Source organism: Heptranchias perlo, chromosome 24 (genome assembly GCF_035084215.1).
Source record: "Heptranchias perlo isolate sHepPer1 chromosome 24, sHepPer1.hap1, whole genome shotgun sequence".
NCBI lineage: Eukaryota > Metazoa > Chordata > Chondrichthyes > Hexanchiformes > Hexanchidae > Heptranchias > Heptranchias perlo.
Window position 1 is genome coordinate 46474679 of NC_090348.1, and position 14766 is coordinate 46489444.

The 14766-nt window shown below is 47.8% G+C and overlaps 1 protein-coding gene across 1 annotated transcript in view; it reads left to right on the forward strand.

Moving 5' to 3' along the window:
* Positions 1-1477: 1477 nt before the first annotated feature.
* The window catches only part of tnpo3 (transportin 3), a 78517-nt gene continuing 65228 nt past the window's right edge, over positions 1478-14766 (forward strand). Inside the window, exon 1 of the mRNA XM_068005250.1 lies at positions 1478-1829. Within this exon, the coding sequence (XP_067861351.1) occupies positions 1710-1829 (120 nt within the window). The 5' untranslated portion in view covers positions 1478-1709. The remainder of the gene's footprint in view (positions 1830-14766) is intronic.

The following is a 14766-nucleotide window of genomic DNA, read 5'->3' on the forward strand; positions in this document are numbered from 1 at the left end:
CAGCCAATTTGCGCACAGCAAGATCCCACAAACAGCAATGAGCTAATGACCAGATCATCTGTTTTAGTGATTTTGGTTAAAGGATGAATATTGGCCCAGGACACTGGGGAGAACTCCCCTGCTCTTAACTAATAGGTGGACCGCAAACTGGTTTTACATAGGAACAGGAGGAGGCCATTCAGGTCCTTGAGTCTGTTCCACCATTCAATTAGATCCTGGATAATCTGTACCTCAACTCCATTTTACCCGCCTTTGTTCCATATCCCTTGATCCCCTTACCCAACAAAAATCTATCATTCTCAGTCTTAAAAAATCCAATTGTCCCAACACCCACAGCCTTTGGAGGGGAGAGAGGTCCAGATTTCTTTGTGCGAAAAAGTGCTTCCTGATTTCACTCCTAACTGGCCTCGCTGTAATTTTAAGATCACACCTCCTTGTTCTAGATTCCTCCACCAGAGGACATAGTTTCTCTATATCTACACTATCGAATCCCTTTATCATTTTAGGTACCTCAATTAGATCATCCCTCAACTCTCTAAACTTGAGGGAATACAAACCAAGTTTATGAAACCTGGCCTTACAATTTAACCCTTTAAGCCCCGTATCATTTATATAATTGGCGGTGCATGCACGCTGTGGTGTTAATCTAGGTTATGTGCTGAAGTCCTGGAGTCGGGCTTCAACTCACAACCTTCTAAATAGAGGTGAACATGTTATGAACTGAACCAAGCTGATACCTAAATGAACATAATAACAGACACCGGCCTTCAAAGGAATTAAATATTTGAAGTCCTGATGGATGTGATAAGGAACATAGGAACAGGAGGAGGCCATTTCAGCGCCTCGAACCTGTTCCGCCTTTCAATTAGATCACGGCTGATCTGTGTCCTAGCTCCAAATTACCCACCTTGGTTCCATAACTCTTGATACCCTTACCGACCAAAAATCTATCAATCTCGGTTGTGACATTTTCAATTGACCCCCAGCATCCACAGCCTTTTGGGGGAGAGAGTTCCAGATTTCCACTCCCCTTTGTGTGAAGAAATGCTTCCTGATCTCACTCCTGAACGGCCCGGCTCTAATTTTAAGGTTATGCCCCCTTGTTCTGGAATGCTTTGAATGCAAGCCTTTCTTTTTCACATCCAGTTTTCTCTCCTTTCCTGCTGCATAATAGTTCCACGTGCGCTGGCATCCCTCTACTATCTCAAGTAGTTATTTTTTTCCCCAATGGGTTGGCAGGCTATTCAACTGCAGGGGATCAGGTTTAATCTTCAGAAAGAAAGAAACCCAAAATGAGTATAATTCCCAATGAGTGGCACTTGACAGGTTTGGGTGACATCATTGCCCCGCCTGAAATGGAAATTGGGGGCAGGCTGTTTTGGGGGGGGGGAGGAGGAGAGAGGGGGTCAGGAGTCAAGGTCTCTCTCTTCCCCCGGCTGCTTCCTGTCTGCGCGGAACCCGAGTGTGAGGGGCGGGTGTTCCAGTGGGAGCGCTTGATGTGTGAGGCCGAGTTCCGGTGCGGGCTCAATGGCGGCGGCGAGTACCTGTGAGGAGATTTAAAATCAGAGAAGAATTTAATTCGGATTTTAATCAAATCCCCGAGCGAACGGAGCGGGGCCCCCGCCGGGGATCGAGCGGCTTCCAGTCCCTCCCTCGCACCCACCGTCCCAGCGGGCCGAGCGGGGCCCGCAGGCCGAGGCCCAGGCGCCATGGCCGGGGACAGGCCCTCGCTCACCGTCGTCTACCAGGCGGTCAAGGCGCTTTACCACGACCCGGACCCGGCCGGCAAGGAGCGCGCTTCCGTCTGGCTCGGCGAGTTCCAGAAATCGGTAAGGAAAGAAGTGGGTGGGGTGGGGTGGGGGGGGGGGGGGGTTGGCGCGGTAATCGAGCCCCAGGCTTCAACCCGGGGCCTGCGGGGCCTCGCTCAGTGGGGCAAGAGGGGAGGGGAGGCCGAGCCCCAGAGAGCCGGCAACAGGCACCGCGGGGCGGGCGGGCGGGGGGGAAATGGGGACGGCGAGTTGCGAAAGTTTATTAAATTTGACACAACTTCACTTTAATGTCAAGGATTCGAGATCAAAACCCGGTTCAATGAATTAAAAAGGAAACTTGTCACCGAGTGGAGGTAAAGCGGGATCGTTCCGAGCGCGGAGCCGCCGAGCTCCACCTTCATCCCCATAACTTCATCGTTAATATTTATCTAAACTTATCACCAAGTGAATATCAGCTGGACTCCTGATAATGGAGCCCGAGGAGAGGGAAACACTTTCAAACAAATCCCCGCCTGCACTTTTAATATCAGTGATTTTAGATTTCATATTTAATGTGAAGGTTTAAAGTTGTCACGAAGTGAAAATTAAACCGGGATCTTTCTAATACTGGAGCCGGAGGAGAGAAGGACAGGTTTTAAAAAAAAAACTTCACTCTCAGTCAGCTCCACTTTAATATCCGGAACCTTATAGTTATTATTTGTCTAAATCAAGTGACAATCACCTGGGGATCGTTCTGATACCAGAGGAGAGAATATCAGTTTTAAAATTCAGTGAGCTCCATTCTGATATCAATAACTTCATAGTTTAATATTTATTTAAAGGGTTAAACTTGCAACAAAGAGAGCAATCTAGGTTTATTTTCAAATAATGGAGCCAGAGGAGAGGAAAACAGTTTTAAAAACTTCACTGCATTCAGTGATCTCCACTTCAGTAAAAGTAATTTAATATTTAAAGGGTTAAACTTGTAATGAAGTGAAAATAGACTAGGGTCGTTTTAATAAAGGATCCAGAGGAGAGGAAATCAGCAGAGCCTCAAACTTTGAGTTCAGTTCTTCCAGTTTCACTTCCAGTAATTTTATATTTTAATGTGTGGAAAAAAATATCAACTTGTAATAACATGAGACACTTGGTTATTTTGAATAATTAGGATCCAAGAGGAGAGGAAACAGTGTTTTAAACCTTTCCTTTGTTTTTAAATTTTTTGTGTCAAGACCTTTTGATTAAAATCTTTAAAAAGAAATCCGAATGATATAATCCGAGGGGTTGCACTCCCAAAGTCTGCAGTATTTCCAAACTTTAAAAAAAAATTGATTTAAACAAACCCAGCATTAAACCTGCTCCCCTTTTTAATAATTTCCTTGTTTCAAATCTTGGATTGAAATATTGATGACAAAATGGAGGATCAATGAGACTGTGCATCTCTTTTTAAAAAAAAATTGATTTAGTCTATTAGAAGTGAATAATTATTTGGATTCTTTCAGATCTAACTGGTAATGGGCTCACAGTTTCACTATAGTTTAATGTGTGTTGAGTTCAATTCCAAGCCTTTTCATTTGTTTTTGGGAAGTTGATAATGCTGACAAGGCCACATTAGTTGTCTTGAGGTAATGGCAGCCTTGTGCTCAAACTGCTGCAGTCCTTGCGCCAATGGTACTTCCTCAAGGGTGTTGGGTAGGGAGCTCCAGGATTTTGACCCAGCGATGATGAAGGAACAGGGTACATGTCCGAGTCAGGATTGTGTGATAATGGCCGATCTCCAATTGGATGGATAATGTTTGTGTTGGCAGGAGAGTTGGTTGCCCTGTTTTGGCCTGACGTGTTGCAGGGTGCACAGATGGCGGGAAGTGGTAACATTTTTAGCCGTCAGCCTTCATCTCTGAGTTAGAAGGTCGTGGTTTCAAGCCCCACTCCAGAGACTTGAGCACATAATCCAGGCTGACACTCCACTGCAGTACTGAGGGGAGTGATGAACTGTCAGAGGTACCGTCTTTCAGATGAGACGTTAAACCAAGGCCCCCTCTGCCCTCTTGGGTGGATAGTTGTAAACAATTTTACAACACCAAGTTATAGTCCAGCAATTTTATTTTAACTTCACAAGCTTTCGGAGGCTTCCTCCTTCCTCAGGTAAATGTTTGGATCTTTTACATCCTCTTGGGATCTTTTACATCCTCTTGGGTGGATGTAAAAGATCCCACGGCACTAGTTCGAAGAGGTGGGGAGTCCTGGCCAATATTTATCCCTGAACCATTACTAAAACAGATGATCTGGTCGTTATCACATTGCCGTTTGTGGAATCTTGCTGTGTGCAAATTGGCTGCTGCTTTTCCTACAATACAACAGTGACTACGTTTCAAAATTACTTCATTGGTTTTGAAGCGCTTTGGGACGTCCTGCGGTTGTGAAAAGTGGTATATAAATGCAAGTTCTTTCTTTTGAGTGTTCTAAAGGTTTAATTTATCCAAAAATAATATAAACGTTAAGAATATTTGCTAAAAGATAACCTAATTCAGGTTATGTAATAATACAAAGTTAGTTAGGTTTAATTTTGAGTTTGGGAGTCAGAGAAAAGCAGCATTAGAGTGTGTAATCAGGTAGCATTCTGGGCACTTCACATTGCTACATGCGATGTGATGCAATTAAGGGTTTACTTTAACTTGCCTTTCCCTTAAAGGGTTTTGAGATAGAGAGGCTTAAATTAATTTCTCCCTGCCTGTAGCAAAGGAATTCAGTTTTGAGTTTTCTAAGGAAGCAATAAAGAATGTTCCATGTCTACGATATTGGTGGTTTATCCCACCTCGATTTGCCTGCCAGCGAGATGTGTCCACTGCCCTACTCTGTACAGCTGTTGGATCATCTCTTCTGGGCGATGGGTTGGCTGGTTCTGAGCCATGCAGAGCAGGGACGGTCTAGTTTCGTTCCCCAGTTTGTGCTGATCTCCGGGGTACAGCAAATGGACCAGGGAGGGTAAAATTAGCCAGGGTTCATGTTCCTGATTATCATCCAGGGAATTCTGTCATTAAATCTGATGTCCTGAGCAGGTTTCTGGGGGAATTGGAAGGCCCTGAGCAGGTTTCTGGGGGAATTGGAAGGCCCTGAGCAGGTTTCTGGGGGAATTGGAAGGCCCTGAGCAGGTTTCTGGGGGAATTGGAAGGTGTTCAACAGGCTCCACAGGAATTGAAAGGTCCTGAGCAGGCACGGCAGGGCGCTTGAAGGACTTGCAGAGGAGAGATTCTCTGTGGGGCTTAAGACAGCAGATGAATGGTTGATACCATCGTACACTGCAGTAAAATGCTTTTAAAACATGTTTTTTAAGGTTCTTACAGCAGTTGTCTGTCACCTGTAATGTGCATGTAATCTTGAGTATGAGACTTTTGCAGTGACTTGCTAAGCTGCTACAATGTTCGCCATGAGTCAGAACTGCTCATGCCAGATCTTTGAACAGGTTAAGAACAAACATGACCTGGCTTGCTGGGCACTGCTCCTAGTGCGGTGTTCTCACATGGGTTTTACTGAAGTGTAATGGGTATGTAAACTGTGTTCATTTGAACAATGAAGAATACCTTTCAGTTTAACAGTACATTGTCCTTCCAAACTTGGCTGATGTCTGGAGAGAACACTTTAAGCTGTGTAATATGAGTGAGAACGGGTCTTTCAGCGATGCTGGGACCAATCTGAGATGATAACTGATGAGCATCACATAAGACACCTATTGCATGTTAAAATGGTGAAATTTACCGTGCTACACATTGGTATCGATGTAGTAAGGTTGATGGGACAGCGTAGAGGGAGGTTTACTCTGTATCTAACCCATGGTGTACCTGCCTTGGGAGTGTTTGATGAGCCAGCGTAGAGAGAACTATACTTTGTATATACAACAACAGCTACTTGCATTTATATAGCACCTTTAATGTAGTAAAACGTCCCAAGGTGCTTCACAGGAGTGTAATCAAACAAAATTTGACATGAGCCAGATAAGGAGATATTAGGTCAGGTGACCAAAAGCTTGGTCAAAGAGTCAGGTTTTAAGGAGCGTCTTAAAGGAGGAGAGAGAGGCGGAGAGGTTTAGGGAGGGAATTCCAGAGCTCAGGGTCTAGACTATTGAAGCCACAGCCGCCATTGGTGGAGCGATTAAAATCAGGGATGTGCAAGAGGCCAGAATTAGAGGAGCGCAGAGATCTTGGAGGGTTGTAGGACTGGAGGAGGTCACAGCGATAGGGAGGGGTGAGGCCGTGGAGGGATTTGAAAACCCATTATATACTTGCCCATGTTATACAATGTGGGAGCGGTGTGATATGCGGGAGGGTGGGGAGGGGGTGTTGTACAGTGGGGAATGGAGTGAGGTGGGGAGGGGGTGTGTTGTACAGTGGGGAATGGAGTGAGGTGGGGAGGGGGTGTGTTGTACAGTGGGGAATGGAGTGAGGTGGGGAGGGGGTGTGTTGTACAGTGGGGAATGGAGTGAGGTGGGGAGGGGGTGTGTTGTACAGTGGGGAATGGAGTGAGGTGGGGAGGGGGTGTGTTGTACAGTGGGGAATGGAGTGAGGTGGGGAGGGGGTGTATTGTACAGTGGGGAATGGAGTGAGGTGGGGAGGGGGTGTGTTGTACAGTGGGGAATGGAGTGAGGTGGGGAGGGGGTGTGTTGTACAGTGGGGAATGGAGTGAGGTGGGGAGGGGGTGTGTTGTACAGTGGGGAATGGAGTGAGGTGGGGAGGGGGTGTGTTGTACAGTGGGGAATGGAGTGAGGTGGGGAGGGGGTGTGTTGTACAGTGGGGAATGGAGTGAGGTGGGGAGGGGGTGTGTTGTACAGTGGGGAATGGAGTGAGGTGGGGAGGGGGTGTGTTGTACAGTGGGGAATGGAGTGAGGTGGGGAGGGGGTGTGTTGTACAGTGGGGAATGGAGTGAGGTGGGGAGGGGGTGTGTTGTACAGTGGGGAATGGAGTGAGGTGGGGAGGGGGTGTGTTGTACAGTGGGGAATGGAGTGAGGTGGGGAGGGGGTGTGTTGTACAGTGGGGAATGGAGTGAGGTGGGGAGGGGGTGTGTTGTACAGTGGGGAATGGAGTGAGGTGGGGAGGGGGTGTGTTGTACAGTGGGGAATGGAGTGAGGTGGGGAGGGGGTGTGTTGTACAGTGGGGAATGGAGTGAGGTGGGGAGGGGGTGTGTTGTACAGTGGGGAATGGAGTGAGGTGGGGAGGGGGTGTGTTGTACAGTGGGGAATGGAGTGAGGTGGGGAGGGGGTGTGTTGTACAGTGGGGAATGGAGTGAGGTGGGGAGGGGGTGTGTTGTACAGTGGGGAATGGAGTGAGGTGGGGAGGGGGTGTGTTGTACAGTGGGGAATGGAGTGAGGTGGGGAGGGGGTGTGTTGTACAGTGGGGAATGGAGTGAGGTGGGGAGGGGGTGTGTTGTACAGTGGGGAATGGAGTGTGGTGGGGAGGGGGTGTGTTGTGTTTAATTATGGGGTAATGTGAAGTAGGGAGTAACATTGTTGTCCTATTTGACCCTGAGATGAGCTTCCGACCACATGTCCGCTCCATCGCCAAGACCGCCTACTTCTACTTCCATTACACATTGCCTGTCTCCGCCCTTTCCTCAGCTCATCTGATGCTGAAATCCTCATCCATGCTGTTGTTATCTCCAGACTGGGATATTCCAATGCTCTTCTGGCCGGCCGGCCTCCCATCTTCCACCCTCCATAAACTTGAGATCATCCAAAACTCTGCTGCCCATGTCCTAACTCAAACCAAGTCCCGTTCACCCATCACCCCTGTGCTTGCTGACCTACATTGGCTCCCGGTCCGGGAACGCCTCGATTTTGAAATTCTCATCCTTGTTTTCATATCCCTCCATGGCCCCCCCCCCCCCCCCCCCCCCCCATCTCTGTAACCTCCTCCAGCCCTACAACCTCCGAGATCTCTGCTCCTCCAATTTTTGTCTCTTGCGCATTCTCGATTTTAATAGTTTCCGCTTTGGTGGCCATGCCTTCAGCTGCCTAGGTCCTGAGCTCTGGAATTCCCCCCCATAACCCCTCTACCTCTCTTTCCTCCTTTTAAGACGCTCCTTAAAACCTACCTCTTTGACCAAGCTTTTTGTCATCTGTCCTAATATCTCCTTATGTGGCTCGGTGTCAAATTTTGTTTGATAATCGCGCCTGTGAAGCGCTGTGGGACGTTTTACTACGTTAAAGGCGATATATAAATGCAAGTTGTTGTACGCTAGTGCTGTGTTTCTCCTGTTTGATTGTGGTCAGATAACTTTGGACTCGTTTCCTCGAAATTGATTCATCACTGAAGAATATATCCAGCTGTAGAGACTCCCATCTCTCACCGCTGGCCATATGACTCCTTGTCTACAGTTTGAGCCTCACCGTTGTATGTGAGTGATGTGCAAGATTCCGAAGACTGATGGCAGTGTGGAAAAGAAAATGTTCTTTATGACATGAACAAAATGAAACGATGAATCAATTTGTATCAGAGGGCATTGTGCGGAGCAGAATTTTATAGTTTGTCTGAAATTGAAGTTAGGTTGGGAAGGTGTCAAAACGGACAGCACCGTAAGTTGAACGTTGGTTACTGCTATGTAACCCCGCGATTGAAATAGACACGCTGCTTGGGGAATCTCCACAACGTTTTAAGTTGTTGACAGGACACTGAAGAAAAGAGGCACTTTAGAAGGGGCATGTGTTGCTGGCCCCTTTTGGGTCAGACGAAGGATCAATAGGGTGGAGGCCTACAATCAATAGGGTGGAGGCCTACAATCTGCATTAATTCTTAATGGCTGCTGTCAAAGCCCACCAATCCTTGGGCTCTGTATGCTGTCGTACTGCCTGCATTGCTGCTCATGGTACAACCATTATGGATGTAAGACCCTCACCCTGGTGTGAACTTGTCTCACCTCTTTGTGGTAAGCATTGCTGGATCCAGCTGATGGCCCGCTCCCCTGGTGTCTATTGCAGAAGAGGATGCAATGTCAATTTTCTGATCTGTTCAAATCACGCCCTCATTTATTTTTTTTAAGTTGTAGGTTGAGTAATGCGGCGAAGCCAACCTAGAAGGAAGTATCAGGAGAAGTTCTAATGCTGGACGAAAGAATTTTAATTAATTTTCCTCCAGCTTATTTTTGTCTGTTGTTCCCTTCAACAACTCTTTCTGAAGCCGATCGCCCTCTGCTCCCATAACCGAGGAGGCTGATGGTCCCACAAACACAGTGATGTTTTGGGCGGAAGAAGGTCATTGGGCCGCTTGGTCTGCTTCCAAACCTCCGATCAGGTTCCTTTCAGTGATTTCTGGGATGAATCTCCTTTCCTAATAGGAATTCACCCCATCTTTTTAAACCCTGCCCCGGTTTTCTGTTTTACCAGCCCTGCTGCTAATCCCTCTCGCCCCCCCCCCCCCCCCCCCCCACCACTAAAACAAAACTGTTGCCAAAATTTCCAAATTTCTTTTGACGGCCTTAATTTTAAACTCCCAAGTTCTCGAATCCTGTGCCCGTCTTTTCCTGGATCTTCACACCTGTGGGAAATCTTAACGATTTCTATCAGATCCTTCCTCAAAGTTCAGGAATCGCCCTCATAGTTCTCCCTCGCTATCCCTTCGATAATGCTACAGCTTTCCTCGAATATGAGACACCAAAACGGTGTGGCCTCCCGATGTGGCCTCACCAAGACCGGATGCAACTTCAGCATCACCTCGTTAGCCCCCAGCCATACACCCTAACATTTTCTTTACTTTCTTGGCCACCTGCCAACACTGCACCACTTCTTTAAATTATTTACTCAGCAAACCCACCTGATCTTGTCCCTGTTCTTACCTGAAACACGTTGACGTTTAAGGTGTAATCTAAACTGTTGCTTTACTCTTTACTCATTTGCCATCTTACCACCCATTCAACTAGCCTGCCCTGACTCCTTTGAATTATTGTACATTGGTTGGCATCGTTGGTGCTGAACCCAATTTGTTGTCTGCAAGCATAGACAACTTGGGACAACTATAAACACCCCCATCACTGACTCCACTGGCACTGGTGTCCAGTCTGACACCTCCCATGTGCCACTGCCTTTCGCTGTCTACTTTCCAGCCATACATCAATCCAGCCTATTACTTTGCCATCTATCTCATGGGCTCCCAACTTGTGAATCAGAATGTTACATGGGACAGTGTCAGATGTCTTGATAGCAAACATCCACTGCCTCACCCTTGCCCACCAGATCTGTAACCTTCTCAAACAAAACCAGTAAATCGGTCAAACACAACCTACCTCATCCAAACCCATTTTGGCTCTCTAACCGGAACCTGACCTTCCAGCTGATCCCTTATACTGTCCCTCATCAATGTCTCAAGCATTCTCCCCACAATTGACTTCAGGTCTGTAATTTGATGGGTCATCACTAAAGTTGGGGATCCCATTTCACATATTCCAATCCATGGGGACGTTTCCTGATTCCAATGAGCTTTTTAAGGATGTCGATGAGGGGATTTGCAATCTCCTCATCCAGTTTCACCAGCACCCTTTGATGGAAATTGTCCGAGCACAGAGTCTTGGTACCCTCCAGCTTTCACCCTTTAATGTTGAAAACGTTCCATGGTGCTTTAGAGAGGGGAGTTAATAATAGATAAAAATTTCCCTGCTTAATGTTATAGCTGTCCCTCTCCTGTTTCATCGCTGCATGTATCAGGATTTTAGAATATTTGTTCTTGGGATGTGAGCGATATTCACAAGGTGGGCAACATTTATTGCCCATCCCTAGTTGCCGTCAGGGCATTAAGAATCAGCCACACAATATGGGACTAGAGTCAGTTCAGGTCACGGAAGCAGGTTCCATTCCCTGAAGGTCACTTTCAAGATTTATTGAATTCAATTTAATAACTGGCCATCATTGGATTTGAACTCTCGACCTCCCGGTTGCTAGTCCAGCACTGTAATCACTAGGCTATCTGAAATCTGTTTCTTTCCGTTTTTCTTAACTGCTCTGTCCTCGTTGGTCTAATGTCCTCTTGTGATGCCGCTTAGTGATGTTTATGTTGCACTGTGCAACTAGTTACAAAAGTCTAGGGTGGGGTGGCATGGTGTGGACTGTAATATGTGGGTGGCATGGTGTGGACTGTAATATGTGGGTGGCATGGTGTGGACTGTAATATGTGGGTGGCATGGTGTGGACTGTAATATGTGGGTGGCATGGTGTGGACTGTAATATGTGGGTGGCATGGTGTGGACTGTAATATGTGGGTGGCATGGTGTGGACTGTAATATGTGGGTGGCATGGTGTGGACTGTAATATGTGGGTGGCATGGTGTGGACTGTAATATGTGGGTGGCATGGTGTGGACTGTAATATGTGGGTGGCATGGTGTGGACTGTAATATGTGGGTGGCATGGTGTGGACTGTAATATGTGGGTGGCATGGTGTGGACTGTAATATGTGGGTGCAGCTCTGATATTACAAATTGCCCATCCCTGTCCTGCCCTTGGGTGGGACCATGTAGGGTAAACCTCCCTGTACTCGGCCCAAAGAATGTACCTCAGTCCTCATCTTTGAACGAACCCCTCCCCATCTTTTCAGTTTCTGCAACAACTCTCCTCCTTGTCTTTGAGTGAGACTGTTTATTGCTGTCTTGTGTTTCATATCTGAGCCTGTGCTTAGCAGGGGCCTGGTTGAATGCACCCCAAGGTCATTCCGTGTAGGAGCCGTCCAGCTGGCAGTGAGAGAGACTTTCATCCCATTAGTAGTCTATGTTCCCAGTACTGTTGAGTTTACAGTGTCATTTGCAAATGTAGCTTCACCTCTGGGCTGTCAACTCTTGAAAGGGAATCTTGCCTTCAGTACCTGCTTTTTATAGCAACTGAAATGAGTTGTTTTCCCTCAACATCCTTTTTCTTTCTTCATGCTCTCAATATTTTGACAAAAGCAATGCAAATAGCCTTGTTGGAAGAATTGGCTGGTGGGAGGTACTGAGCCCGATACAATGAAGGAGTGGAATTATCCTGCATACCCTGAATGGCTCGGTGATTCTGCACTTTCACAACTGACGACCATCTCCGTCGATCAGTTATCGGGAGATTTTGGGCTAGCATCATCCCAGCCAGTGGCCTGTGCAATGCCTGTATCTCTGATTGATGTTAATCCAGCTTCCAAACATCTGGCTTGGGAACTCCTTCCAGCCAGCACACTGCGTTACTGATTGTCTGTACTGACGCCAATCCAGCTCCTTTGTACTAAATGGGCTCCGTATCCCTTGCTAGTATTAATGTCTATCTCTGGGTGGGACAGTGGCAGTGCAGGTTGGCAGTTTCACGTTGAAGCCAGGCACCTTACCCTGTGTGGGGAAGGGGAATGTTTAAAGGAGAGTGAGAAAATGAGATACTGTTGGCAGATGCCCAAGTATTAGCCATTTGCTTAAGGGATGTGGCCGATGAGACCTATGCAGGGAGAATGAAGGTATTTCACAGAGCCATAAAAAACACACATCCTATGCGTACCAATGTTCAGCTTCCTCCTGTTCTCAGTTCCGTGGTCGTCTTCACCGTTGTATTGGTATATTCTGAAGGTAACTCTGGAGCACTGTTTTGTGATGAAAACCTATTTGACTGATAAAGACCTGCATTTATATAGCGCCTTTCATGACCTCAGGGCGTCCCAAAGTGGTTTACAGCCAATGAAGTAATTTTGAAGCATAGTCACTGCTGTAGTGCAGGAAACACGGCAGCTAATTTGTGCACAGCAAGATACCACACAGAGCAATGTGATAATGACTGGATAATCTGTTTTTAGTGATGTTGGTTGAGGGATAAATATTGGCCAGGACACCGGGGAGAACTCCCCTGCTCTTTTTCAAAAAAGTGCCATGGGATCTTTTACGTCCACCCGAGGGGGGCAGACGGGGCCTCAGTTTGACGTCTCATCCGAAAGACAGCACCTCCGACAGTGCAGCACTCCCTCAGTACTGCATTGAGGTATCGGCCTGGATTGTTGGCTCAGGTCTCTGGATGTTGGGAAGTTCTGCTTCACACACAATGTGGACAGCTCATGGAAGGGGCTCCCAGGTAAGGCCGAGGAGGCAAAAAGCCTGGGATCATTTAAGGAGCAGGTGGACGCTGTGACTAGGTTTTTGCAGATGGATGAGCTACGATACGGCAGAATGCCCTTCCTCTTTAACGTGCATATTTCATAAACCTGGGCCGGTAGCACCAGTGAAGTGTGAGTCTGTCCTCCCTGAACTTAATGCCCTTTCTCCTCGGCACAGCGTTGTGTAAACTGGTTCCTGTTAACAGGTTTTAGATTTTAAGAGGGGAGGTTGGTTTTTCACCGAGTTATTCGGCTATATCGGCTTGACAGCAAGCGGCAAGTGAAGCAGAGTCAATCGGGACATTTACAAGGGAGTTAAATATTCCATCCATTGGGGCTGTTGGCACAGGGACAAGGGACTGAATGGCAGCCTTGTGCTGAAAGTTTTGATTGTGTATGAAAGGGTAGTGCTTTATATATGCTGCATTTGGGTATTCTCCCAATGGCTTTACTTTCGTTGGCATCGTGTCCATCCGTTGTTGCAAACATAAAAGTCCACAGCAATGCCACATCGATATCTAGTTAAATGGCACAGATTTGTCTTGAGCTTCTTCCTGTGAAAATTAAGCCCTGCAAATAATCCAGTTTATTTTATTGTAAATACTTGTTACAGTATAGTTGGGACAAAATGGAAGGAGTTATCCTGAAATTTATGTCTACACACCGAAACTACAGTGTGATGGGTGCCTTTGGGAGGGCCCTGACTGAACTGGGCACCCCACAATGCCTGCACAGTATGACCCCATTGATGATATTAAAATCTCTCACTCTCTATCTCTTTCTCTCTCTCACTTTCTCTCACTCTTTGTGTCTCTGTCTCTCGCTCGCTCTCGTTCTCTGTCTCTCTCGCTCGCTCTCGTTCTCTGTCTCTCTCGCTCGCTCTCGTTCTCTGTCTCTCTCGCTCGCTCTCGTTCTCTGTCTCTCTCGCTCGCTCTCGTTCTCTGTCTCTCTCGCTCGCTCTCGTTCTCTGTCTCTCTCGCTCGCTCTCGTTCTCTGTCTCTCTCGCTCGCTCTCGTTCTCTGTCTCTCTCGCTCGCTCTCGTTCTCTGTCTCTCTCGCTCGCTCTCGTTCTCTGTCTCTCTCGCTCGCTCTCGTTCTCTGTCTCTCTCGCTCGCTCTCGTTCTCTGTCTCTCTCGCTCGCTCTCGTTCTCTGTCTCTCTCGCTCGCTCTCGTTCTCTGTCTCTCTCGCTCGCTCTCGTTCTCTGTCTTCTCGCCTCGCTCTCGTTCTCTGTCTCTCTCGCTCGCTCTCGTTCTCTGTCTCTCTCGCTCGCTCTCGTTCTCTGTCTCTCTCGCTCGCTCTCGTTCTCTGTCTCTCTCGCTCGCTCTCGTTCTCTGTCTCTCTCGCTCGCTCTCGTTCTCTGTCTCTCTCCGCTCGCTCTCGTTCTCTGTCTCTCTCGCTCGCTCTCGTTCTCTGTCTCTCTCGCTCGCCTCTCGTTCTCTGTCTCTCTCGCTCGCTCTCTCGTTCTCTGTCTCTCTCGCTCGCTCTCGTTCTCTGTCTCTCTCGCTCGCTCTCGTTCTCTGTCTCTCTCGCTCGCTCTCGTTCTCTGTCTCTCTCGCTCGCTCTCGTTCTCTGTCTCTCTCGCTCGCTCTCGTTCTCTGTCTCTCTCGCTCGCTCTCGTTCTCTGTCTCTCTCGCTCGCTCTCGTTCTCTGTCTCTCTCGCTCGCTCTCGTTCTCTGTCTCTCTCGCTCGCTCTCGTTCTCTGTCTCTCTCGCTCGCTCTCGTCTCTGTCTCTCTCGCTCGCTCTCGTTCTCTGTCTTCTCTCGCTCGCTCTCGTTCTCTGTCTCTCTCGCTCGCTCTCGTTTCTCTGTCTCTCTCGCTCGCTCTCGTTCTCTGTCTCTCTCGCTCGCTCTCGTTCTCTGTCTCTCTCGCTCGCTCTCGTTCTCTGTCTCTCTCGCTCGCTCTCGTTCTCTGTCTCTCTCGCTCGCTCTCGTTCTGTCTCTCTCTC